The sequence below is a fragment of the Chiloscyllium punctatum genome, chromosome 46 (assembly GCF_047496795.1).
Source record: "Chiloscyllium punctatum isolate Juve2018m chromosome 46, sChiPun1.3, whole genome shotgun sequence".
Taxonomy (NCBI): domain Eukaryota; kingdom Metazoa; phylum Chordata; class Chondrichthyes; order Orectolobiformes; family Hemiscylliidae; genus Chiloscyllium; species Chiloscyllium punctatum.
The window spans coordinates 48080300-48106152 of record NC_092784.1 but is presented as its reverse complement, the minus strand read 5'-3'; the positions used below and the strand labels follow the sequence as shown (position 1 = coordinate 48106152).

At 38.8% G+C, this 25853-nt stretch overlaps 1 protein-coding gene across 9 annotated transcripts in view; it reads right to left on the bottom strand.

Moving 5' to 3' along the window:
* Positions 1-25853, bottom strand: part of brd4 (bromodomain containing 4) — a 182172-nt gene that overhangs the window by 12261 nt on the left and 144058 nt on the right. For 7 of the 9 annotated variants that reach the window (XM_072564153.1, XM_072564154.1, XM_072564156.1 and 4 more), the window contains 5 exons: positions 10074-10135; positions 7454-7691; positions 5443-6021; positions 4502-4608; positions 2402-2567 (listed from right to left, as the gene is read on the bottom strand). In XM_072564153.1, the coding sequence (XP_072420254.1) occupies positions 2402-2567; positions 4502-4608; positions 5443-6021; positions 7454-7691; positions 10074-10135 (1152 nt within the window). The remainder of the gene's footprint in view (positions 1-2401; positions 2568-4501; positions 4609-5442; positions 6022-7453; positions 7692-10073; positions 10136-25853) is intronic. The other 2 variants (XM_072564150.1, XM_072564152.1) reach the window with 1 other exon arrangement.

Here is a 25853-nt window from a genome sequence, read left to right as displayed (position 1 = left end):
GTAAGATAAAAGCCACATCAAAGAGCTCAACTGGAACTGTGTCCAGTCCTGGGCACCAAACTTTCAGGAAGGAAAAGTATTAGAGGAAGTTCAGAAACAATATACAATGGCTCCCAGGCTGAGGAAGTTCAGTTATGTAGATAAACTGGAGAAGTTGGGACTGCTTTCCTTGGGGAAGATTGCTTTCCTCAGGTAGCAGAGTGGTTAACTTTTCAGTGATTCCAGCCTTGGATGACTGTGTGGAGTTTACACTTTCTCCCAGTGTCTGAATTGTCAAAAGATCTGCAGTTTAGTTGCGACTGGCCATGCTCAATTGCCCCATAGCATGCAGGCATGTGCAGGCTAAGTGGGTTAACTATAATAAATGAGGGTCTATGGGGATAGGGTGGGATGCTCTACAGAATCGATGGCCAAATGGCCTCCATCTGCACTGCAGGGATTCTATGATTCTAAGAAATAATTAAGACAAGATTGTCTTGACAGACTAGGTGGAGAAACAGGTTCCCACTGATGGGAACATCAAGAACAAGACAACATGGATTTATAGTAAAGGCAAACACAGCAAGTGAGACATGAATAGAAACCTTTTCAGAGCAAATGGTTAAGACCTGAAATAAACTGCCTAGAAGTGGGGACGGCAGAGTCAAGCAAGGCACTGTAGAAGGATTTTAATTTTGTGCAAAGGAGAAATATGCAGGATGGTGGAAATAAAGTGGAGGAAAGGCACATGAGTTATTACTCAGGGAACTGGTGCAGACAGAAAGCCAAATAGACTTTTTATGCTATAATCATTCCGGAATTGAGATTGTGAATATATGAACATACCCAAATTTCAGTACACTTAAACTATTACCATGATCATGGGTTGGGCGGGCAACTGGAGGAAAATATGACATTGACTACGATTAAAACTTGAGAGAAATTTAAACTTTCTTCACTAAATTTCAGTTCAGTTCAAATCTAACAAAAACTTTGTTTTCTTTGGTATTAGAAAGAGGTTTACAACACTAACACCTTTCATGACTTCAATATCCCAAAATGACTTTATAATCAAATCAAAAACAGAAACTGATTGAGAAACCCAACAAGTTTGGTAGCATCTACAGGGAGAAAACGGTAACCGTTTCGAGCTCAGTGACTCATTAGAACACATCATCCAGTTCTGATGAAGAGTCACCAGACTTGAAATGTTAACAGTTTTCTCCCCAACTGATGCCATTAGACCTGCTGAATTTCTCCAACTAGTTGTGCTTGTTTCAGATCTCAAGCAGCTGTTTTATTATTGTCATCCAAGTAGTAGTCACCAATGCAGTGCAGCAACCAATCTGTTCACAGAATACATCCATAAACTTCAAATTAGATTATTTGAATAAATATCTATCATCCAGGACCAGGGAGAATGTCAGGAGAAACCCAGTATTTAGCATAGTGCCATATCACAACCAAGCCTTTTAATGTTATGAATTGTTTGAAAGTAGAGGTGCTTAGTTGGCAAACAAATTCATCATGTCTGTTGTAATGCTCCAGCAAAGTCCTGCACAAGCTGGACAAAAAGCACCTTATTTTCTACTTAAACAATTCAGTCTTCAGGATTCACCTTCAGAGCACGAACACCATCCATTTTCATCATGGTTCCCAATACCCCACCATTTGCTTGCTTCCATTCATTAGCTCTCAACAAAGGTGACCTATTCTCTATATTCACATCTACTTTATGTCTATTATCCTCTACTACTATTAGGATTCTCTTTTGCTCTATGCAGCCTCACTATCTGTCCACATGCTCTGCCTCACCTTTTGGCAACAGTGCAAAAACCATTTCCAAGCATACTCAGTTCCAACAAGTCACTGATTTCGAAACATTACCTTTGTTTCTCTCCATAGATGCCACCAGATGTACTGAGTTTCTTCAGTATTTTCCACTTTTAGCTCAGATTTCCAGCATCCACACTACTTCACTTTTATTTCACAAAGCAATGTTCCATAAACATCAAAAGGAATGACCAAGCAGTGACATTTGAGGGATATACATGAGTTAAGGCACTGAGGTAGCACAGCAAGAAAAGGCTATTCACCTTTTGCACCTGTTCTCAATTCAAATGGATCATCTCATTTGCATCTTAAAAGGAATTCACTTGCACTAGTCTCCCATCGCTCATTGCGCAAAATCATACAAGCATAGGTTTTAGAATTTCAATTTTGATGTACAGCCCCAACAGCCTTTGAAGAAAATGATTCAGATTTCCATTACAATATGTGAAACAGTACCTTTAACAGGACTCCTGATCAGCCTAGCTCTAAGGTTATATGCCCCAGTTCCGAGGAAAGTTTCTATGTAAAGCATGTAACAAATTTCTTGCTTCTCTTAGGAATTTTATGTGAGCACCATGAGTTTACTTACTGTGTCCAAGGTGTGGAGGTGGTTTCCCTCCCTCCCTCTGCTTTGATGATTCTTGGCGCACCGAAGGGCTAAATGCCTCATTTCGGATTGCCGGTGAAGAGTGACTCTTTTCTTCTTTCACACTCACCATCGGCTGAGATTGCACTATTGAGGGAGTTCTTGGCTCCTGTAAGATAATAAATCATGAGAAAAATACCAATCCAACTCAGGCCTCATGTGATCAGTCTCCACACTACTAGACCAAAAGACTGAAGTGAAATAGCACGGTCTCAATATGTTCCTCAACAGCACAATGCCTGCTCCAAATTCCACTAATTCTCAGTATCAACAGAAAAGAAAATGGCTTGTATTAGAAATTAGGAGGTACTTTCCAATCAGAATATTGATTTTAAAAAGTAACCATAGTACAAACACTGCTCTGTATCCTACCAGTTTGCACCTGACAGACCACAGGACTAGTTATGATGCTGAAGTGTTCCATTCTCCATTTCCCTTAATTCATTTCCATAAATTAGCATCGAATCAAACCAAAACTCAAAAAAACCACAAGAAAAGCTTGCAGCAATTTTCTGAAAAATGACAAAATGCCTTTCTAATGACCACAAGGCAGGGCAGGGGCTTCTCAGACAACACTATGCTTTATGCCAAGGTCTGTGTAACCAAACATCTGACCATTTTTGCTTGGGAGAAAAGAAGAGAAAAATAATCACACAGTAAATCACATAAGGCCGTCTCTCACAGAGCTGAGATCAATGTGGAAAACAGTAGTTTATTGAGAAATTGTTATTCAGCAAAATAGAAGTGGAGAGGACGGAATTACAGGTTAATTCGCAGACCGCCAGTGCAGAATAGGCCTTTTGGCCCATCAAGTCAGCACGGACATAACTTGGGTGAAGAAACGCAACAATGCGTGTGTATGGGTAGTAAAGACTTCTGAACTTCTATCACGTTGATACTTAATCATTGCAGTAACTCCAGTTATAATAAAGAACTGCAAATTCCTCTTGATTGGGTTTAGTTTCTGCCCACATACTATACTTAGGCCTAACATCCTGAAACTGTGGTATGAGAACTGTAGGCACCAGGCTGATTGTTAATCAGTTACAATTTAATTACAGGTTTAGAAGTGAGGTCATGGTTACTCCCAAGTAAAATCCTAATTTGCTTCAGAGAAATAATAAAATTTTGTCTCATTCCCAGAGGTTTACAGAATAATTAAAAGTACACAACAAAACATTCAATGCAAAACCCTAATCAGTTGAGTACAGCAAATGAATAGGAATCAACTGTACCTAGTGTTTGCTCTCAGTATATCCCTTAAGCTGTTCCATTCTGCTGCAAAAGACTTCATTAGTAGAACAGCTTCAGGGAAAATGCAGTCAATATCCATAGCAACAGCCCAAAGGGGAACTGGATCCCAAATGGCACATTTCAGTTATGTTATTCTGTGTGGAGGATGGATAGAAAGAGTGAGGTGCAGGATTGACAGTGTCTTTTCACTGCTGCCATCCTGGAGTAGCACGTGCACTGGGAATATTTCGGCAAAGTCGTTGCTTTTGGAGTATGTATATTGTTGCCATCACAAGTAACAACACCTCACCCCATATTCATAATTCATCATTGCTTTGTTTTATATAATGAATCGTCCAATGTTTCAGTCGGTTAGGGCAATATGTAGATGAACTATACCAACCATAAAAGGTCCTAGGATGGATCCCGAATCTGAACTGATCCCAGAGAAGGAAAACAGGGGAACACCACAAAAGATAACTTTCAGCTTTAATTGAAATCCAGCTAATCCTCCCTGAAAATGTAGATCCACAGGGTTAGCATATGATATTGGATTCACTATGATGTTTCCTGTTGTTATAAGGTCTAGTAATGCTGACTTGTGTAGGTACACCTTATTTGAATCATGTTTCACCACCCCAGTGCCTCACACCCATTCCTTACATCCACATCTGTCAGGATGCTGGCTAGGAAAGTTGACAAAAATGCTTTTCAAATTATCTAACACACTTACCAGTCAAGAGTGGAATAGACTTCATGAAGCTTCATATTCAATGCACTAAAAAGTGACTTCATACCAGTGTTGCTTACCTGCTTCTTATTCTGGGTAGTTCTCGGTGGTGACTGGACAAGGGATGGAAACTGTGGCAGCGGTGGGGAATGCATCAATAGCGGTGAGGACACGTCTGCCAAATGAGCTGAGACAAGAATACCAAAAATCAAAAGACGCAAATAATTTCCCATCAAAGCAGTTTGTAACTTTTTTGTCACCCAAATTTCTGAATTCCAAGTTTGTGTAGTACATGGATTCAAGAAAGCAAATTGAAGATGGACACCTTACACTAGATATTTTTCAGCAGAAGCCATCTGATTTTTATGTACACGTATTCATACTCCTCTACAACAAACCTCCTAGGCTCTCTGGAGAGAGACACACACAGATGGACACATACAATTGCAGAATGATATTATCACTGGACTAGTGATCCAGAGACAGAAGCAGATTAAAAACTGAATTCAAATAAATTTGGAACCAAAAGCTAACTTTAGTAATGGTGACAAAATTATAGAATGACAAACAAATGAATTGGGTCAGGAATGTCCTTCAAGGGAGGAAAGTGTCATCTTCACCAGATCTGGCCTACAAATGATGTCAAACCCTCAGGATGATCCTTAAAACACCCCTCTGAAATGGTGTAGTAAGCCACTCAGTTCACAGGCAATTTCAGAGAGGGAACTCACGTTGGTCTTGCTAGTGACACCCACATCCCATGAACTGAAAGAAATGCTTAAAATTATGGTTCAGACAAAGTGGGTGACACTTTGAAAGAACTATCAGTTTAGTACCATTCTCCTGCTCTTTCCAAGTAATCTATCCAATCCTGATTTTAGTTTTCCCTTTCAAATACAATTTCCTCTTGATAAATTCATATGCAATTAGAACATGAGAGGTGCCTGTACTCCAGGTTGACAATGCCCCACCATGTCCCCACCAGAAGTATTCTCAGATAAATTGCTACAAGATTCCTTACCTGTAGAGTAAGGGTCAGGCTTCGGCTGTCGCGGTGAGTGGTGGTGCTGGATGACTTGCTGGGGTTTCGCCTGTTGGGGAGGTTGGTGCTGTGGTTGCTGAATGTGGGATGGAAACTGCATAGACTGCATGTGAAGTGGCCTCGGTTGATGTTGCTGCGGCACCTGCTGCTGGGGTAGAGGCTGGGGCTGGGGATGTGCCGGAGGCTGAGTGTGAGGCAGCGGCTGGGGCTGAGTATGAGGGGGTTGGGGCTGACTGTGGACTGGCTGGGGTTGGGGTTGGGGTTGGGATTGGGATTGGGAGGAGGTCTGGACTGTTGAGAGAAGTGGGGTTTGATTCTGTGCCTTTTGCAGCTGTTGCAAATACAGATGCATCTGACTAGGTTGAAGGGGAATTGAGAGACGAGGTGGTGGTTCCTCTTCTTCCAGCAATGCTGGTGGTTGCGTCATCTGCGGTGGCTGTAATATAGGCTGTGAAACCATGGGTGGGGACTGTGCAAGGGGCCGTGGCTGTTTTGGAGGTAGTGGTGCGGCTTTCCCGCTGGGTCTGGATGGCTGTTGAGGCAGACTACTGTGCAAAGCTACAAAAGGAAAAATATCAAAAAGAGAAATGGTTATTAAAATGCCCTTTTCAAAAAAGAGGTTGAATAAGCAGGAGAACTTTCATAAATAGTTTTAGGTGTCCATATTCTTTACATGTCGGCTCACTTCTGCAGCATCCAACTGTTTCTTAAATTAACATGAGTTTTATTTCCCATTACTGTCACTGGAATTCCAGCCTATGTTGATCACTCCCAGTTTTGAAAAAATTTCAAAACATGAAAAGTACCCTATATAAAACTAGCTTGAACCCACATCTCCTGAAGCAGCTCTTGAAATTTGTTCGAATCTTTATTTTGTCCATTTCAATATACCACTACATGATTACAAACAGAATTCCACTTACTAGGCTTTTTTCACAGTCGTTAATTATCAGGAAATCCCTCTCTACTGCTTCCAAGGTCTGTCTCTCAATCCCAATCTCTTCAAAGAAGAATGGAACCCACAGGCACTCTACCCAGCATGGTTAAGTGGTACTGGGAATAGCACATGGGATACTTGCCTTTATTTGTTGAAACATTGAACCTTAAGAGCAGGGAGGTTATGGTGGAGCTGTACATAACATTGGTTAGGCCAAAACTGGACTTCTCTGTGCAGTTCTGGTCACATTATAGGAAGGTTGAGATTGCATTGGAGGGGGTGCAGGGGAGATTCACCAGGACGTTGGCTGGACTGGAGTGTTTCATCTACAAAGACAGACTAGATAGACTTGGGCTGTTTTCTTTCGAGCAGAGAAAGCCAAGGGAGACGTCTGACTGAGATTTGAAAAATTATAAAGTGGCATGCATAGCTAGGGGTGACGGGAAGAAACTTTTTCTCTTGGTAGAGGAGTCAATAACCAACCATGGAGATTTAAGACAAGGGTCAAAGCTTTAGAGTGGAATGAAGGAGAACTGTTTACACACAGAGGATAATGGTTATCGAGAACTCTGTCTAAAGAGTGGAAAAGGCTGGAACCAGTACAACATTGAAGTAGCATTTAGATAACATTTGAAATGTCATAACATACAAGGGTATAGGTCAAATGTTGGGAAATGGCATTACAGTAAAGTCACTTAACGATCAATGTGGACACTACAGATTGAAAAAAACTCTTCCCATGCTGTAATATTCAGATTCCAGTGTGTAGAGAAAGCAAGGTCCATGTACACAAAATTAATGCAACTTGTAAGTATGTACCCATAAGTATAATTTATTCAGCAAACAGTTTTGCAACAAATAATAAAAAGCACACTAAGTCACCAGACTATTGACTATTTTGTCAAAATTCAAGTGGACACAGTACACATTTATTCCAGCATGGAAGTTCATAGGGAGAAAAGCCATGAAATAGTGCAGCTTCACAAAACCTCTCAAGAGTGATGCTGGACCTTCCTGAAAAGGTGAAAAATTAAACCAATCATGTGAACGAACCTGGAGGAGACACCACCGAATGCTGAGAGAGATGAGGGGGAGAGTGCTGCTCAGCAGCGGGTGGCAAATGCGTTTGCAGCTCACTCTGGTGTGGAAGGTGCATCATGGGTGGCCCAAAGTGTGGCATGGCATCATAGGCATTGGTCAATATCTGTGGCTCCATGATCGGAAGAGAAGTAGGTATAAACTGAGGTGACTGCTTCATCGACTGTGGCTGCTGGTGGTGGTGGTGATGCTGCTGCAGAAAAAGAGGGAAGAAAGGTTTTCATTATACAATGCTGAGTAATAAATGCTGTAATCAATATTATACTATTGGTTTAATTTTAGGTCTTAATCAGGCATTTTATATTTTATTCATCTTTAAGATACCTTGTGTATTTTTCTGGAATTGGCTTATTCATTATTTGATTAAATATCAAGTATTTTCTCCTCAGCTCTGCCAGTCACCTCACTCAATAGCTAAGCACCACATATTTGCTCCCAAGTTTAATACATTAAATATAACAAACTGCTGGTATACTCATGTGACCCAGATGAGACAACACTCCATCCCAAATTCCTGTCATTTGGTCCTCAACTTGCAGATGCGTACAGTGAGTGGGGATCAACAACAAACAGGGATTGTAATATTAAAACTGCATCTCCCAGTTTCTTTGGTGTTAACAAATGGCATCACACAAACGTACTCCAAAAGAACAAGATCGGCAACTTCAAAATAGTGTGCACCATGCTTGGAGGTATTATGCTGGAAATGGCAAAGCTCATCTTGAATTTTATCTTTATGAAGCAACTGCAGGAGCTACAACAACAGCCTTACCCAGCATCAGGCATTGTGAGGACAGGGGAAGATTGGGATCAGCAAGATTGATGCTTCTAAATCGACATCCTTCAGGGAAGAGAGAGTTGGAATTGTTGACTCTGCAGTCAAGAGGTTAAATGCCATTCCAACATGCACATCACTGATTCCCATATGACATACTGTATAGTCTGTTTTACTCTGCAGGAATTTGACAAACACTCCAACTTCTACACAATTGCCATTCTAAAAGCAAGAGTTTTACATAACCAACAACAGTAATGCAATCTCAGACATAGGACGTCCTGCAGCTACCAATATCCAGGTTTGCCAAAATTCCCTTTGGTGGCTTAGTTGGTTATATAGACCCCTACCTTTAAAGTCCACAGTATCACACAATAACAAAAGAAAAACATTACCAGCAGGCAATCAAGCATAGTTTAAAACAGTTTATAAATGAATCTGATGAAAAAAGCTTGCAAGATTGAAGCTTTACAGTAAACTTTAAGCTAATATAGCTCGATAGCGTAAATGGATTTCACCAGCGTTCTGCACAACATCTACTGAAGTGATTCACTAATTTACATTATACTCCCTGTAGAAAATTTAGAATTGATCTGATCACTCAGTTTAGAAATGTTCAAAAGATTTAACTGGGTAGATAAAAACCTATTTCCTCTCCCTGAGGAATGAACAAATGAGCTAAACCATTTAAAAAGGGAATTCAAGGATTCCTTCTCCCACAAGGATAGTACAAATCTGGAACTTTTTCTCCTAAAATATTGTGAAACAGATCCAATGCAAATTGAGGCTGAAGTCGATAGATTTTTGGAAGCAAGAAATTAAGGAAAACAGGAGTTGAGGTACAGGTTAACCATAATCTAAATGAACATTAGAGCAGGCTTCAGGGATAAGTGACCTACTCATGTGCTCCAAAGTGTACATCATTCCAAGTTACAGATTTTTGGTGATGTTTAGTTACCAGAGCAAACAAATATTAGGGGAGAAAGGTGTTGGCAAATCTCAAACTTATTCATTTATCAGAGAAGTTGACACTGAAGTATTATCTTCAAGCATGTCACAATTATTAAATCAAAACACTTCGCAACTTTCTACATTCTTCAAACAAATTTAACATAAGGCAAAGAAAAGCATTGCTGCAGCATTTTTGTAAGCTTTTAAATTTGGGAATTCCTCTAGGAGGACTACGATAAAAAAGGCTTTTTTTAAACATTAATACATTACAGTTCTCAAATGACATATTCCAGCTTTCTTCTTTATTCCATCCCTCAACAGTCCTTTTGCAGCACCAGACCACGGCTGCAGTAAACTGAAACAAGTCCTTTGATGGTGTCACTCAAGCCCAGCATAGCAGATAACAGATTTCCCTGATGTGAAATTAGCAGAGTTCAGTGCTACCAAGATTAGCCTGTGGCCAGGAGCAAAGGTGATGGAGGAGACTAAACCCCTACACCTTCACGATGTGCAATATTTTAAGACTAAGCAACATCCGAGACATTAGGCCATATTTTCCTCTCTCCTCCTCGACTTGTCAAAAATTACTTGAATTACAAATGGGCCTGTTTGCAAACATATCAGGAAAGCTGACTTCCTGCCTGTTGTCTTGGCTAGCAGTGATAGAAACATTAAAAAGGTGGGGTATGGAGGGGGAAGAAACAGAAAATCAAGTGAAACAGCACAGTATCTTGGAAATCTGCATAAAATAAGTAAATTTGCAAAGTAGCAAGTGAAGAGACGCTAAAAACCCCAACCCATCCCGAAAGTAAAAAGAGCACACAGTCTCAGCCCATCGTTTATTCCTACCTTCTTCTGCTCCCGTCCAGAGCGATTCTTGTGGCTGCCATGTTTGGCTTTAGGTGGCATCTCTGCAGAAGAGAGTTGAAATTGAGACGTGCTGGCTGACGGACAACCGCATCTAATCCATACTGTATACAAAAGAGCTCCAGCTGACTTTTTTTTTCCTTTAAACAGCTCCAACAGAGGACCTGCTTACAGCAGATTACAGCAAGAGTTGTTTACATCCCAAGAAAAATGTATAGCAGCCTTTGTATAGGAGGAATCTCTCTTTTTAAAAAAGGGCTAGAAATTACAAATTTTCCCCAATTTCTTTGCATTTTTGCCTGATTGCATCCACCTGTAGCCACAAGGTATGCATGTGTCATCAACCAGCATGATTTGCCTGGTTCCAAGTTACCCTTCTGGATTGTCTGTCCTTCCCTTGGGGATTGGAATTATGCCTCTATAAATGAATGAACATCCCAATTCTCCATCAGTACAATGTTTAGTTCTACTTTTCATGGTAAATCATTTGGTATCTTATAGAAATATGAATAGAAGACTCAACCATGTAATTAAAGTCTAACAACTAATTATATTGTATTAAGATATGTACTGGCTGCACATTAACCTATCCCCTCAAAGCTTAAGAATTAAATGTAACGTGACAGTTCAGATTCCCACTTCAGGAGTTTACTATTGTGCTTCAATTGCTGTCCTCTGCTCCTACAACATTGCTTTTTTCCGCCATTACAAAACAACATTAGCAACCTGTTTCTAAGTACTCCTGTTTTTTGCTGCATGAATACCGACAATAGGGCTTAGGTCTCATTTTCTCTCGCAGAGGCAGCATGTCAATCAATAGGCTCCCTTTCTTCAATGACTCCCTACCATGAGACAGCTGTGATAAGCAATTATCATTTCCTACAATTCTGTAGGCCAATTAGCCAGTTTTCTTTTCTATATCAATAACTCAGTTTCATCACCTGACCATTCTAAATTCCTCTAAACTGGTTTAAAATGAGTCTTTCAAATTCAATAGCAGACATCAACTTAAGTGAGCAAACAATATTTTGTCTGCTCATGAAAAACAAACTTTGAGCGCCACAGTATCTAATTAATTGGGTTTGTATGAGATTAGTTTTCCATTACCCTTCCAACTGCTGATCCAAGGATGAACAAATCACAGCATCAGTTTCTCCTCATTTAATACTACCAGAGACAGAAGCTGTTGAAAAGTTCAATTTAATTAGCGTCTTATTAATAGGATACATGCTATTTTGTCTTGGAGATTAATAGAATTAAAATCAAATCTATGAAGGATTGTTTTTGGCACAAATTAGGTGATTTTCAAACTCCAGTTCAACAAATTATATAAACAACAGTCAGGTCCACAGGGGTTCAAGTACCACTCAAAAGCTTACAACTCTGTGCACAAATAGTATTATGGATTAATGCAGTTTTGTCTTTTTGTATTGTTCCTCAGAGCACATTGATTACACATTTAAGTGGATTGTTTCATTGTATTATCTTGCAGCAAGGAGCTAGTTAAATGATTCCAAAGACATCCTCCAAACCAGTTTACAGCACATTTCAACAAAAGGTGCTGTTAATCATGCAGTAACTTTAATAGGATCATGATGACATCTTTTCACCATGGCTAACATTTGATTGCTATCAAAATTACTTGTGCTTAAGACACAAAACTGATTTATATTAGCATAGAAAACAATAAGGAAATAACATGGATTTTCTCAAATAATTCACTGGTCCCAAATGAATAGTTCAGTTACAAAAACATTTTTAGTTATCGCCTCCCTCCTAGGTCCAACTTTTCTCTAACAGCTTATCTAAACCATTTTAACAACTTATCTAAACCATTTTCAGAAAAGTGCCACTCATTACAATATTTGGTATAGGGCAAGAAACAAATATCATAGCAACAATCTGGACCTCAGATTTAAGAGAATGAAATTCATATCTTTAGACAACCAAAAAGATAGCTTCCCAAATGGAACACACCATCATATATATAAACGACTCAAATCTACTCTAACTTGCATTTAAAACATGCCAAGGTACACAGAACACATTTAGTACCAAAGTGGGGAAAGATCAGACATGATCCTAATTTGGTCAAAGTTTGCTTTCAAGGAAGAATCTGAGGGAAGAGTGTTGAATGGGTTAAGAATGAGTGCTTTTCAAGCAAATTCTCACTTAAAACAGAACATGAGATATTTTAGACTTTTCACAAAACAAACCAATTCGTTGGAGAGAACTCTGCATGAAATAGCATACTAAAGTTGAATTTTTGATTAAACTAGTATAAACAGATTAAAAATAATTTGGCACATTGTTCAGACATAAAGCTGGAACGTGCTAGAAAAATGAATAAAAATAAAATTCACTGCAAAATGGCTTTACTGAATGTGAAAAGGTTTCAACAGGCTATAGACTTTTTTAGAAAAGGTTACATAAATATAAACCTGACTGGTACCTATAAGGTACACTGTTTTCTCTGTTTTGCCTTAATGGGTCATTTATCAAGCAAGCTTGCTCAGATTTTGCCTCTTTAGTATAGTCTCAAACACTGCACATTACCCCAAACTTCAAATTTAATGAACTGCAAAGCAATAAAGCCTCATCCAGCATCCTATAAACCTGCAATATACTGTAATTTGCATTATGGTTGCATGTACAATAACTCTCGCAATAACTAATCATTTTCTGGAATGTTACATGACTACTGGTAATAACATATGCTTGCCATCTACTCTAATACAATACAATGCGCTTTGCCAAACTGATGAGCAGCATCTTGGGATTCGTGTGCCTTCTTAATCAAGATAGTGACATGGAGCCTCCAATTTTCTTCAAGGTTGGAGACAGTAAACTGAATCAATAGTTTCTCCACCGCCTGCTTCGGTAAAGTCATACACGTCTGCTTGGGTTTCCTCCAGATGCTTCATTATCCTCAATTTAGAATGAAAATCCCTAGTGTGGAAACAGGCCCTTCAGCCCAATAAGTCCATACCAACCCTCCGAAGAGTATCCCACCCAAACCCACTTCCTGGCATTTACCCATGACTCATCCACCTAACCTATACATCCCTGAACACTGTGGACATTTTGGAATGGCCAATTAACCTAACCTGAACATCTTTGGACTGTGGGAGGAAACTGCAGCACCTGGAAGAAACCCACGCAGACATGGAGAGAAGGTCTGTGTGGAGTTTGCACAGCCTCCAGAGGCTGGAATCGAACCAAAGTCCCTGGTGCTGTGAGGCAGCAGTGCTAACCACAGAGCCACCGTGCCATCCATTTTAAATATGAAAGAACATTTGAAATGTTAATTGGACTACTGCCAAAAATTACAAATTTTTTTTGCTGTTAGCTACTGTAATGCACAGCAGTTGGACATGTTAATTTCTATTCTAAACCTGGGATGCCTCAATTATCTGACCAAGAAAACCATTCAGAACACCAAAAAACTATTTTGATGTTGCTTATATCTACACAAAAAAAACTGCGCAGAAGTGATAATAGCAGATATCCCAATATTAAAGCAGCTAGAAAAGCTCAACAGGAGTTATTCAATTCATTAAAGATCTCCCAAGAAACACATGCTCATATTGAAATTCAGCAGGTTAAGCCTTCTATTTGCCTTTTAAAATAACTGAAGTCACAGAAAAGCAAACAGTCAATAGTACACTCTGATATTTCAGGACTAGAATGTAAATGTATAAATGTATAAATTGCATTTCGCAATTCCCCAGCTAGCATCCTTTGTAAACCACTGATGGGGTTCCATGTACAACAGCAAGAATTCAAGAGGATTTATTTAGTAACTTAAGCAGAATTAAACACGACTACTTCAAAAACTAATCCTGAGGTTCTTGCTTGACGTGTCTGATCATTTCACGTAGACCTGAAGATTCCATGTTGTTAATCATTTCAAAAACTGAACTGTCTTTCCTCGACTTTCCAAATGTGTGTGTAAATAATTATCCTTTTACCTGCTCCTTCTTTTACAGATTGTCTCTTTCAATTAACTTGACAAATCGTAGGCAAGTTATAAGTGTGCAGGGAAGGACCAGACATTGCATTTTCTGACCAACAGCTGTATGACACGGATTACTACACTTAAGTTCCAGAGTTCCTGCTCCCAGTACCTTAACAGCTGATGTATAATCGCAGAGGTTCAGATGAATGTTGGTGAAAAGAAGTAATTTTTCTCCCCATTTAACAAACTATTCCCAGATGAGCAGCTACTGTTAATGCATGTTTATAATTCTTATTAGTAGTTATTGAAGACTGAAGTGAACACCATTATCTCGCAAAAAACACTCAAACTCTCAGCAACATTGGAAGATGTGGGACAAAGAAGCCAGAGGGAAGCATGCTTGAACATCTTCAGGAGATAAAACTGAAAAATCAAAACTAAATTTACAAATAAGGACAAAGTTTTGGGGAAGAGCGCACATTATGAAATAAAAATTAAGATGTTAATATTACTATCAAAATACACACTTACTCACACTAAGAAAAAATTGCAGAATCTATCAATCATTTACCATTTCAGGTTACAACAGAAATACTTGCACATTTCTAGTTTTCTGTGCACACGATCACACTTGAGCGCTCACTGTAAGCAAAGGGGCCATAATTCACTTCCAAGGTGCTAAAATGAACCAAAACTCCTGTTGATTATTCAAACAGAACGAGAGAGATGTAAGCAGTGATCTGTGCAATAGCACTTTGGGTTTCTTTGCAGGTAAGAAGAAATATTGAGCAGCAGCTAATTTGGTTCAGATGTGAATTGTTCTAAAATATTCTATACTTTAAATAGCTGTTGAGAACTTGACATAAGGCGATCTCATCTTTTAAGAAAGCCTGCATCACGTAGGTACACTTTGCCTCGGCCACAAACACACTGGTATTTTCGGCAAGCACAATTAACAAATAAACATGGTCAAATTACCTAACATTCTTGTATCATTACATCTTTCCTCTCCAAAAGCACAGACACATCATGTCCGGGCAACCCCCTGACTTGGGTCACTGCAACCCAATGGCAATCTTTTCAAATTAGGGCGAGGAAGATTTCAAATGAAAGCAGGGATTACCTGACGTAGTAAAATGGCACCAAAAACTTTGGGATCAGGGGATAGAGAAAGACAGGAGAGGGACAGGAAAGGGACTGTGTGCCCAAGGGGAGGGCAGGGTCTGAGGAGAGAAATGGGAAGGGGGCAGGATAAAAGCATGAAGCAAGTGGCGGGGAAGAGAAGCTGGGGCGTTTAGGGGGAAGAGAGATAAGCTGGGGGAGGGGCAGAGAGAGAAGCTGGGTGGTGGAAGAGAAGCTGTGGAGGGAGAAGCTGAGTTGGGGTGGGTGGGAGAAAACCTGTAAGGTGGGGAGGGGGGAAAATGAAGAAAAACTGCAGATGAGGGAAACAGGAAAATCTGGACAGCACGGAGAGAAAAGCTGGAAGGTAGGAGAAAGCTGAAGGGCAGGGAGAAGTGAAAAGCTGGAAGTAAGTGTGGTGGAGGGGAGAAGCTGGGGTGGCAGCGGTGAGGGGGAAGCTAAATGGTGGGGTGGCAAGAGAGAAAAGCTGGAACAGGAGGGGGAAAGCGAAGCTGGAAGGTTGGGGGGAGAGAGAATAGAAAGAGGAGCTGCAGAGATAGGGAGAAGACAGAAGCTGGAAGGAAGGGAGAGGAGCAGCAGGGTGGAAGTCAGAAGTGGGGTAGAAGAGAGAAGCTGGGATGCAGTGGTGGAGGAGCAGTGGTTTGGGGGGGGGGGGGGGGGGGAAGAAGGAAGAGGACAGCGTTGGTTGGCATTGGGGAGAGGGGAGAAAGAGAGAGAATCCGTGGGGGTTGGAGAAAGAGAGAAGTGAGTGGTGGATTGGGGGGGGGGGCATGGAAGAGAAAAGCAGGGGTGCAGATAGGGGTGGGAGTGAGGGGGCGAAGTGGAATGACGAGGGGAAGGAGTCAATGGAGGGGAGAGGGGACAAAGAAGCATGAGGGGGAAGTAAAGGAGTGAGGGGATGGGGAAACCAAACGAAGGAGGCGCAAAGGGAAGACAGTGGGATGTGGAGATGTAAGCAGAGTTGGAGAGGAAGGGAGCAATGTATATGGTGGAGTGGAGAGAAGGGCATATGAGAGATGAGCAAGATGCAGGCGAAGGAGAACAAGGAAGAGCGAAGATCCCAAGAAAATAACTGGCCTGAATATTATATAGGTTACCTCTATATCCAGTACAGAGTTCTGTAACTGTTACAATTGTGACTGTCAATCAACTTCCATAATCAGAATCTATTCTCTGCATTCCAAGGAGAGGACGAGGCATCCAAGGGGTGGTGGTACAATTGCGGCGTCCCTACCTCCGAGCCTGGAGACAAAATCCCATCTGCTCGAGATAGGGTAACAACATCTGAACAGGTTGATTAGAGGAGGAAGGCATCCCTCAGAGTGAGCACTTTTCCAATAGCGTTTAAAGAAATGGCTAATTCAGCATGGCCACGTGGCATCCCCAAGAAAAAAAGACAGCCTTTCGGAGCCTGACTGAGACAATTAAGATAGTTCAAACATCCGTTCTGAAGCTCAAAGTGTCGTCACCTCATGTTCATAATGTCAAGTCTCAATCATCAAATGAATGTAATTTGAATTTTCTATAGAATGACTTTACCCAGTCTGATTAAGGCTTGAAAGCCAAGGTTTTTCAGTGTAGTCACTTGGAAGATCAAAATGACAGTCAATTTGCATTTGATAATAACCAGATAATCTGTTTTTATTGCTTACAACTGAAGCAAAAATATTGATCATGGGATTCTTACATGCGTCTGAAGAGTGCAGACTGATTTTGGCTTGACAATATAGCATCTTTTAGGTGTGTCATCTTAGATTTAAGCTTAAAGCTCGAGTGGGACCTGAACCAAATATTCTGACACAGATGAGTGTGCAACTTAATTCATTGCTGATAGGAATGTTTTCCTCATAATTTACACCAAATTTAGCCATTCCATCTTATTTTCAAGACTATTTAAAAGAGTTTGACATGGAGCTAGTTAAACATGGCAGCTTAAGATGCCCTTACTCCAGTTTATTAAAGACCTTTTTTTTCCCCCAAAATAAATATAAAAATTGGCTTAAGGTCATTGACTTAGTCCATTGATTGTATGAGCACTTCAGATGTTTAACATGAAAACCAAACTCCAGGAATTCTGCATACAAGTTGGGGGGGAGGGAGAGAAGGAAAGAGAGCTGCATAAAGATGCCAGCCTTTAGATGTTCCAATAAAGGAAAGCCTTCTTTATGGGATTACGGATTCCATGTTTCTTTTCAAAGAAGAGTTCTTGTGGTCTTAATTAACATTGATTGAGGGATCACCAATACTAGAATATTTAATTGGTCACTCATTTGCCTACATGTGACACCCAGCTTATATAAACCTGCTGCCGTGTTTGCTTTCACAGTAAACCAATTCATTTTTGTGAACCATCTGAGAAACAATAGAGGCTAAGTCAGCCCCTGTGTAACATGGGAACTAATGGTTCCAGAAATAAATCACCATATTGCTTTTGGACTACTATTTTCTTGGGGATAGGGATGGCAGAGTCAAAAATCATGGCAATTCGTAAGGAACAAACAGACCCAAGTGTGTTTTAGACTCCACCTCGAAGTGAAAAGTGCCCGATCCTCCAAAGTTACATATAATTTGATAAGAGGCAAAAATCATCATTCTCTTCAGAAGTACCCAAAACGTGATGCTTCACCATTTTCATGAATATTTTTACACTAAATAGGAATTCCAAAAATAATGGTAGCATTCAAGATGCATAAGCATTTGCTGCTTACAATACCCCACAGATGTGTAAAGTTGTTCTGACATTCCAAAAATGAGGAAACTCAAAGACATTTGACAATTCTAAAATCGAGATGTGTGTGTGTTCATCTTTGTTTCTAGCAATATTAATTACCCTCACCCCAACATCACCTCCCCAATATTATGGGTTCTTTGTAAAAAAGAGTTTTTATCGAATCACATTTGGATTGGTGTTAGATGGACACGCTGCTTGAAATCCAAAATTGAATGGTCACATCAGAACAAAACCAATAATGAATTTCAGTAATTTGAAGCAAGATTGAAATTAATTCCAACAATTATCACTTGGTATTGGCTGCATGGTAGGGATAGAGATATTAATCTCATGCAAACAGATGGACATGGAAATGAGGTCACAGAAACAGGTCTGCATAACTGCAGGATCTATACTCACATTGTTCATTTTTGTATTATGATCTCTGTTTATAGATCCAATAGGATCTGCTGTGTACTTCTGTTCAAACTTTAGAATAAAATGTAATGGACAGAGATTACATCTACGACTGTGGAGTTTCTCCACATTGTGTCTGGTAAGGGATCAGCTTCAAATTTCCTACATTTTGGATGTATTGTCAACTTACCGGTTGAGGTAATCTCCTACCCAATGGAGGTACGTCATATTGCTTATAGATTTGCAATGAGTTAGGGATCTAAATGGTACCATACAGTACACAACTCAACCCACCAAGCAAGCACATTCTGGTTTGTAAACTTGTTTTATTTGAGAACTGATGAAAGGTAGAAAACTATACAAAGTAAAAAAAAACATATATAATTTAACCCCAAATATAAAGTCAACATGCATCAGATACATATTCAACTAGAAAAGTAGAAAGAGTAAAAAATATATTTTTATATATACAAAAGCTGCATTTCTGGTAACTATATCCAGTTAATTGTTCATTTGAGAGGGACATTGATAACAGTGAAAATGGCATATGAATAATGACAAGCTAAATGATCAGCTTAAAATTTCACAGAGCTTCACAATTCCCCACAATGACAATCACGTTTAAAGATTATTTGAAATAACTGAGTGACTATAACCAAAAGCTGCACTTTGGATTGAATTTTTGGAGACAACCTAAGTATATTGTTCTGATGCTCAATGAAATTAAGTTTTATTACAAGCTAAATATATATTCAAACACTGCAGAACAATCACAAATCCAGTCTTTGAAAGATCGGTTATGAAATAAAATCTGTCTGCAAAATCAAATTGGACCAAATTTTGAACATAGATGGGAAATTGCCAAATATCTCGAAAGATCATCTGAAAGAATCCCAAATGCCATTCAACAAATGGGATCATTTTTACAGCTGAACGTGAGTACTATACTAAACACTTATTAAAATTGACCTAAGTGGCTAGAAAGTATTTATATAAGATCAATTAAAAATACTCAGGACTTCCTACAATGTTGCGTGTTCCAAGATGCAAATGTTCATGTGTTTTCTGCTCATCAATCGTTGTCCCCAGCTCCACTGCAGGATCATGGTAAGTATTAAGATCGTGTTACTGTCATTTGAATATCTACAAACAAACAACCTTAGCAACTTGAAAGAGTATTTTGGAAAAATAAAATAAGACTGTACCAATGAGTGTGAGCATGCTCTTACATTTGTTTCCCAAGTTGGACCACACTATACCAGAGCATGGTGTGACCAGATCATGCCACGCGAGAAAGCGCAAAGAGTTAGGTCTGACCACAATGGTTGGCTACAATAGACGTTATGGGTCAAGCACACCAAACTAATGTAGCTCCCCCCACAACATTTCAGCCATTGCTAGACATTACTAAATCTAAAAAGGTACTGATTAAAAGGAAAAATATGGTCTAACATTTGACGCCTAACTGAATTAACATTCAAAAACCAGGGTGCAGCATAGACTGGATGAAATATAGCCAAGTCGATTATGGTCCAGCCTAACCAAAGTATCTCTCTCCGTGCTGGTGCAATTGTTCAGTCACATTTATCACTCTCTGAGGGAAGAGAACAAGTTGATAGACATTAGTGGGTTTGTACTGTGAATTTACTTCCTTTGGAGAACAGGGTAGAGATTTTTGAAAATTAGAGAGAATTCTAAAGCTAACAAAGAAGCTACTTTCATCTATCTTTCAATTAGGAAGATTTGAGTTCAAGTTACAAGAGACGCAAGGAATACTGTTTAAATGCAGTGTACCAATTTCAACTATGCAAGTTAAAATGGCAAAACTAATGAGACAGATTTGCAACTGACCACTCATTACCATATTAGTAGGACAACATCCAAGAGTGTTCTTTATCAAATATGCTTAAACCCCCCCTTCAAATGAACAGGTGGCAAGCGCACCAATTTTGATTGCAAAATGGCAAATCAATGGAAAACTAATCCCACGAGATTTTGATTAGTTTCTTTTTCAAGATTATAGCCATATCAAAAAGAAATGGCCGTGGGTCAACTGACAGTAATTTCATAAACTGATTGGAACGTGCAAAAAAAAAAGTAGCCAAGTGGCAGTCATGCTGAAGAACTTTGCCTTATGGCTACCTGGAGTTCTCAGGCATGGAGCACAAAATATTGACACAATGCAGTGTCAAAAAAAAAGCTTCCCAGTTTAATGATATCTCACTCTAATATCTCTAACAAGAAGAAAAAAACAAGCACCTCAATTAAGCTGCAGGTAGAGCTGACCACAGACTGACTAAACTCAAAAAAGTCTGCAAAATTTCATGATAAACAGGATACAATCTTCTAAGCTCCAGTTGTTAAAACAGCTGTTTTACCAGAAATACAGCTTTCAGTCTCATTTTAATAACTGCCAAACACTACATGTAGATTTTAACTAAGGTTTCTCTTGCATGCAATGCATATTTAAAAAAACAGCTACTCCAATCAATCCTTGTGACCCCAAAGTCAAAAGAAAAATACAAAAGGTTTAAAAAGCAAAAAAAACTTTCCCCACAATTACAAAACATGCAAAGTCAAAATAAATAAAGATATACAGTTGCATACAAAAAAACAGTTGTGGAACACTGAATTGTTTCATCACAATAAAATTGGCATACATACTCCAGTTTCTTTTCCAAAAAGTTCACAAATTTCATCTTTTAGCTTTTAAAAAAAAAGTTCAAACAAAGTAGCCAACGAGTGCTAAAGTTTTGACTGAGGGGCCAGCTATGCCATTCCCAAAACAGAAGTAAAAGCTCCTGCTCTGCTAAATTTAAAAAGCACTGTTTAAAGTCTGTTACTTCAGTTTGCCTCATCTGCCAAAAATTACTTCTGACTAAATACAATGCCTCAATTCCAAAACTAAGGGCTGAAATGAATTCTGAAAAGTGGTTCAAATAAACACTAAGCAAAGTATTCTCCAAAAAAAAAAACTGCTCGAAAAACAGGACAGATGCACCATTTCCTCACTCATAAATCCAAAGCATACAATTCTATGAACACAAATCCATACCAATTTAGGTCCTGAAAGATTGTGGTGCACAATACAAATCTACAACAATCTGAATGCTACTAAACCAAAGATTTAAGCATTTACTTTCAAAGATATGCCAGTCACAAACTAAAACTAATTGCTCAGGTCCAAGTCTATTGTTGAACTTCTCTTTTCCTTACGAGGCATCCCCATACAAGGATCTAGCCCCACAGTCAAAAGCATTAGTGTAAGTAGAACAGCAAGTAAACTGACCATTAAAAATTACTTTTGCCCCAACAAAAAGCGAATAAAATTCGAGCAATTGAATCTTAAATAATTAAAATTTATGTGCAATCCTTTCCTTAGAGGTCTCCGATTGAAATGCCAGTTTCAAAGTTATACCAAATCATACAGGTCATTGAAATATTGTTCAAATTGTAGCACTTGAGAAATGCTCACGCATACCTAAATTCAAAGGTTTATGCGCCAGTAACCATTGTGTTAAATTTACACCCAACATTGTCAAAATGACATCAATCATGGGAATTTAGTAATAGTTTTAGCAATCAGATGCAGGATACCTACTGCTAGTGAGTAGGTGAGTCCTATTGCAACAAACCATGGAAGATAAACTATGATCAAAACCCAGAGAAACAAGGACAAACAGACTTGAAACTCCGGCACATCAGTCACTTTCCCAGGAGATGCAGCCTGGCATGTATCATGGAAATGCCCTCAGTCTAAATATCAATTAGGCTCAGTGGAAGTATATCGTTTTGTAACATCTTATGAAGTATTTTCTTCTTATTATGAAGTATGTTGATACCTAAGCATTAACTAAATGCTGCAGACTTCCCAATCAAGTTCATTGAAAAGCAAAAATAATGTTGGGATCTTGGAGAAATAGCACTTCCTGCCATTTCAGACAAGGCCGGGTAGTAGAGTATGAAACAGTTTGTATAAAATTCCCATCAAGTGTCATCTAGAACTTCAAAAAGCAGAAGACAAAAAATACATTGCTCCTTTACAAACACAGCCTATTCCTCATTCAAATTGATGAACCGTAATGCCAGATTGAGTACACAGAGTGTTTTAAATTCCTTAACAAGGATAAACTACTTATATTTTACAGGTTTGTAACTAGTTGCAGCAGTAGTTGCATTAAACACAAGACAATGCACCTGTCGCATAAAGTACAAAACTAAATCACTTATCCCTGCAGCTTTCAAGCTATATAACGTTCATTATTTTGATAGCTTGTGCTCAAACACCACATCCACTTTTCAGGAAGCAAAAGTGAGTATAACTAATAAATGCACAAGAAACTGGGAAAGATAGTTAAGAGTATGACATTTTCAATCAAATTTATTTATCGCATCACTAACTGGGATTAATCTCAAGATCAAAAACCAAGTATTTGCCATTCTAACTCAGCTAAACTGAACTTAACTTTTTAATTAGGACTTTTGTTTCAGACCTCTGTGGGATATTTCAAGGATAAATTCTAAGCATGGTACTGTGCCTGGCATACATTCTCAAGCCTCAATTAGAAATCAACAACCCAATGTGTTATACCAAAAATTAGGTACAAGTACAAGTAATTGCATACTCTGATCAACTTCAAGTTTTAACTTCTAAATTCCTTATTTTGCCTTTTCTGCTACAGTGTCATGTTCATTACCATCCAGCTATAAAAGAATGTAATCTAAACTACACTCATGGTCTAGGAACCATTTGATGTCTCCTACACAACACTTACCAGGAATACAATACTTCCTAGTTGGGTAACCAGACAGCTAGAGTCAGCCATTTAGATCGTGGCATTTCATATAATACATTATTACCCTTTTTGCATGCATGCCGGATCTGGCCAATGGACATTAGAATACTGAACTGTGACCCTAATGGCCTTGCACATAAAGGCATTGCCTTATGCTGCAATGTGATACGTCATCAGATTGATATTTGATCCATGTAGTTAATTTGAAGCAGGACAACAGTTGGAATGCTACCATGGAATGCTGGTGAGGAGAGAAAACTGTAGGATTTCAGCTGGAACATCAGTGATAGCTGTCTGAATATTATGAGCTTGTGGGGCATTTTTAGCAATAGCATTAGGCTGACCCTCAGTCACAAACTCATTTCTAGAATCACAAAAATTTGCTGGTTAAGGTGATAGACTGGCAGCAAGGAGTTGTATGCCATTGGAGTTAGTGGGGCTAGTTGAGACTTGCCTATTTTATAAAAGGTATACGAAAACGACTAAATTCAACTGGGACACAGTATATCCAATCTATGCTGGATAACACACAATGTAAGAAAGTGAAAACATTATGGGTAAAATCTGAATTAGTCAACTTTTAATCAGACTGTCTAATATATTACTGCCAGCTAGTTCAATTCAATAAAACAGGAACTTTTTAAGAATACCCTACCAAAACAAAACTATTCTGCATGACTGAATGTACAATGCTTAGAGTTTTGCATATGGCTACCATAATTTGTAATTAGTTCACTAAGTTTCAGGTGGCTGTCAGAAATTCCTCACCAACTTGACCTTGTTACATTAAAACCAAAGACTGCCGATCTGATCCAAATGTTGGTTTAAACAAACGGGCTACTGGAGATCTCACACAGCTGGGTGGCACACTATTTTCTGTAATGCTTATTCCACTTGCAAAAAAAAAATTCTCAATACTTGAATGATTTTCACTTGGTACTTTATTACTAAAGCCAAGAAGTTATCCAGGTGATCCTCATGAACCGATGAAGTTTATTATTTCCAAAAGCATGTTCTACATTCAGAAGTTAGGTCTATTTTATATAACCACAATCTCCAAACATGACTGTGGTCCAGTCCTTGTGTACAAGGTTGCCTCAGTTATTTTTATTTCACCACAACGAGAATCAAAATACATTTAGCTGGCTGACCTCTCAGTTGCAAACTCTGCACTCTGTGGCTATTACACAAGTCAATCTATAGAAAAGTACAGCGTATAACTAAAAAAGTTCACTCATTTGAAAGACAGCATTAGGGTAAGAAATCACAGCATCCAAAGGCCATACATATCATAACACATTTGTGATAATGGACTGCATAATACAAAAATAAAATTACAGTTACCATCTTGGATGTATTAAATACATACACAGCAAGAGCCCCTTAACAATTCTATTGACAAATCTTTGATGACCAACTAGTGTGTAACGAATTTTGCCAACTGCAAACTGAAGCTCCAGTTTATTTGTTGCTTAGAAATCCATTGGTCATTCTTTTCTAACCAACATTATATAAATAATTCATTAATGACAGATAATTTCAGTGGAATGAAATTCTCTTAAGAGGGTACTTGAAGGCAAAGATTCCCTAAATCCAAGTTGCAATGTACTTAAATTTGAACTGCCCCAAACAAAGCTGCAAAGTATGAAGGAAATTTGACCGCAAGAACCTTCTTTAAGGTACCCCAGTTAAAAATCCTGGGTTTCAAGCAGTTCTCTGTGAACTAATGTCCTATGGTTCAGTGTTTGTACAGAACACAGGATAGGGAAGACTTATGAAGCCTAGAATTCAGTAAAGGGTACAAGAATAAGAGTACAGTTCTTAAATCAAGAACCCAGACTGAAAAATAGTTGTTGCAGTAAAACATATTTAAAGGATCTAAAGTGGAGAGACGATCACTGAATCTAACAAAATGGCTCTTTATCCAAAAGCTGTATAATGGCTCTTTTTTTGGATAAGACTTATCTAGAAACACTAGACAATGTCACAGATGCACGACTGATTTTCTAATGATTAGGTGTACATCTCAGCAGGGAAAAACACAATCAATTTTGTAGAATATCACTATCAAATCACACAACCCAAGTTGGAAATATTTGATCCCCAAATGAAAACCGAGTTCCAGCAATGCAACTAGCTAACTTGCAAACATTTTGTTATCTTTTTTTACAAATCAAGAACAGTTTTACAAAAAAATACAGCTTACTTGCTATTCTTAAGGTAGCTTCGCTGAGTCAATGATCATGAAGATGAAGTGGTAGAACATAGGACCTAGATCATCTGTTAACTGTGGCAGTTGAAAAGGATACCACAAGATCTGCAGCCCAAGAGCTTTTGTTTCCTCCTTCTGATGTGTTTCTAACGTTTTAGAAGCTATACTTAAGCACATTTGTCCTACTGCGCAAAAGTCCACAGTGCACTCGGAGTTGGGGAATATCTTGAACCTGCCCCAGTGACCATAGAATGCATTGTGTTAGCACCAACCATGTGAAACACTACACGAACTGCGCACACGTGTACACCATGTTTTGTAAACTGCATTCCACATGTTATATGTTCTGACCAGAAATCCTTCATAAATTTTTTTTAAAGATAGGTGTAGTAGCAAATTTCATTTGCCGGTAGTCAAACGTTGATCTTTCGTGAGATGAGAGGTAGAAAAAAAAACAATCCTGCTTTTTCCAAGAAGAATTTTTTTTTAAAAAATCTCTGTTGAAGCTGCTTTATAAAGTTAAGTGCAA